This window comes from Neltuma alba, unplaced genomic scaffold (genome assembly GCF_004799145.2).
Source record: "Neltuma alba isolate B1F8T4 unplaced genomic scaffold, ASM479914v2 tig00010222_pilon, whole genome shotgun sequence".
Classification (NCBI taxonomy): Eukaryota; Viridiplantae; Streptophyta; class Magnoliopsida; order Fabales; family Fabaceae; genus Neltuma; species Neltuma alba.
Genome location: NW_021635154.1, coordinates 14,593 through 16,938, shown reverse-complemented (window position 1 = coordinate 16,938; position 2,346 = coordinate 14,593). Strand labels below are relative to the sequence as shown.

General features: G+C 34.7%; 1 protein-coding gene across 1 annotated transcript; it reads right to left on the bottom strand.

Moving 5' to 3' along the window:
* Positions 1-1,132: 1,132 nt before the first annotated feature.
* LOC114754873 (P34 probable thiol protease-like) lies at positions 1,133-1,960 on the bottom strand. Its single transcript, XM_028943711.1, has 2 exons — positions 1,469-1,960; positions 1,133-1,360 (listed from the first exon to the last, which is right to left on the bottom strand). Exons 1-2 carry the CDS (start codon positions 1,958-1,960, stop codon positions 1,133-1,135), a joined length of 720 nt encoding a protein of 239 aa, XP_028799544.1.
* Positions 1,961-2,346: the final 386 nt, after the last annotated feature.

Here is a 2,346-nt window from a genome sequence, read left to right as displayed (position 1 = left end):
AGGTTTCACTGCTATCCCAATTCAATAATAGTAGCTCAATATTATATACTAGCAGGATAGAGGAAGATACCTATAATCCTCACGATTATCTAAAGATTCATTATTGGTTCTGTCTCTTGATCAATAGTAAAAGAAATTAGGAATTAATTCAAAGGGAGTACCTATTAAACATTAGTGATTCACAAGATGCTTGTAGGAAAATTAGTCTTAGACTACTATTAACAGCAAAGCGGAAAGAGGAAGTTAATTTCATATGTCACCCTACTTTATTTTGTCATTTTTATCTCTTTAATTCCTTTTTATCTCAAACGTTTACTCTGCTTGTCCTATTAATAAGACACATAGAGAAAGTTTTTATTGGTTCTATTTATAAGTTACTTCATGAAATTTTTAGCATAAAAATACTATTTTGTCCTTCATTTATTATAGGATAAATAGTTTTTCTTTGAAAGATGTATATAATAAATACGGATAAAGTTAAAAAGTTGTTATATTTTAATAAAAAAATTAATGCAGTTTAAAATTTTCTTGGTCTGTGTGAAATATGTTAGAAGTACTTTATAAATAAAACCAGATGAGTATTTGGGTTACAATTTTAGTAATTTTTTTAATCAATCCATTTAAAGACAAAACTCAATTTTGCTTTGGGGATTTACGTTATGAAGTTGCAAGGGCATGGGGTATCCGTGTGTGTATGTAGAGCTTTTATTCTTAACTAACCACACATAAGCTTTATTTGTAGCAAATCGTTTGCCATTTATTGATACCCAATACATACTTAATACAACACATTTATTGATACCCAATACATGCATAATACAACACATTGCTTTATACCCAACACATACGTACTACAACACCTAACTAGTGTGCTTCATACCACAATGGGTTGCTAGGCTTTATTCCACGGCAAATGGTTTGCCATTTATTTATGGCCAATACAACCATAGTACAACGCATAACTGGGGCACTTCATACAACTGTATATTATTGCTGAAGCTTGTGCTTCATATGGAAGCAGCAAGCTTCGAAGCATATGTTTTGTGGTTGGGTATGCACAAGAACAATTTATGTTACAAACTCCCAGAGCAGTACCTGTGTTTCTTTTGATAAAGATGTAACCACGTTGTCCCTAGGTAGATCCCCGTGAGTTTTTGACAATACCATTATTGTTGATGACAGATTGAAATGCGTTAGCGTACCACCCACCTCCCTTGCAACCTGTGCTTTTCTGATCGTAGGATATGAGTTGCTGTTCAGAAAGAGCCAGAAGCTGTCCTGAGACTATTTTATTTATTCCTTCCATAGCTCGAGTTGCAGAGAATGCCCAACAAGTGTCCATAAACATGAATTTTATTTGCTATTAAGCATATGTCATATAACACAGTTAGTTGATAATGCAAAAGCAAAAGAAAAAAAACTTGAATTTAGACTTATCACATGGGTTTTGGTTTTTAACGTGGGTTACAGCTCCTTCGGTTCTCCAATCGAAAGAAGAAGGTGCGGTGGGACAGGATATGGCGTTCAATACTATTCTGCTATTGTTGCTTTCTATCATGGATTCCTCAGTCTCATGTAAGTAGATTTTGCTGAACTCTTCATAACTCATATCAGAAAATTTGTTCAGGCCCAAACTGTAGTCACCGGGTGACTTCCTTTCTGCATTTTTCTCTCTGATGTACTTCAAATTGCTTTTGAAAACACGAAATCTATGTACGTCCTCTTCTAGGGTTTGGTATTCTCGTTGAGTCTCTTTCTTCCGCATTTGGAATAGGTGGAAGACTTCTTTCTCAAAGGTGAACTTGTCTAGACCTATATTCCGAATGGAATACTCATCAGACATACCAGAAGTGAGACAGATTGAAGCATACCAAACAAAGAAAAGGAGGAGCATTTTGGTAGCAAGTGAACTCGTTGTGTGATGGATATCAAGAGTTCGTATTTTGCATGGTTCTGGCATAGCTTTATTCCATATGTATATATAGAGAGATAACCCCAGTAAGGAGGAGCAAACATGAAACACGGGAGGTTTTGGCAGATTCTGCGCATGACGATGTACAGTATCCCCACTTCCATAATAATTGCTATGACGCCAAGCTACCAGTTCTCGTGCTTTCACATGCCGAAAACGACGGAGATTGCAACATCTCAAATGTTTAAAATTTACTTGTATTCTGGATGTCATACATTAAAGCTGTCAAAGTTTCGTGTATAACACAATATTGTTAAAATTTAATTAACTTCCATTAATTTGTTGTGAATGACAGATTTTTTTAACTTTGTTCAAGTTTCACCAGGCTGTTTTATCAAATTTTAAATTTCACGTTTAATTTTACAATTAAGGAG

What these genes read in the sequence shown, in the direction of transcription:
- LOC114754873 (XM_028943711.1), bottom strand. Translation starts at nt 1,960, where the DNA reads ATGCCAGAACCATGCAAAATACGAACTCTTGATATCCATCACACAACG. An exon ending in ATTGGAGAACCGAAGGAGCT is followed by an intron (nt 1,361 to 1,468) that starts GTAACCCACGTT and finishes TATGCTTAATAG; the next exon opens with CAAATAAAATTCATGTTTAT.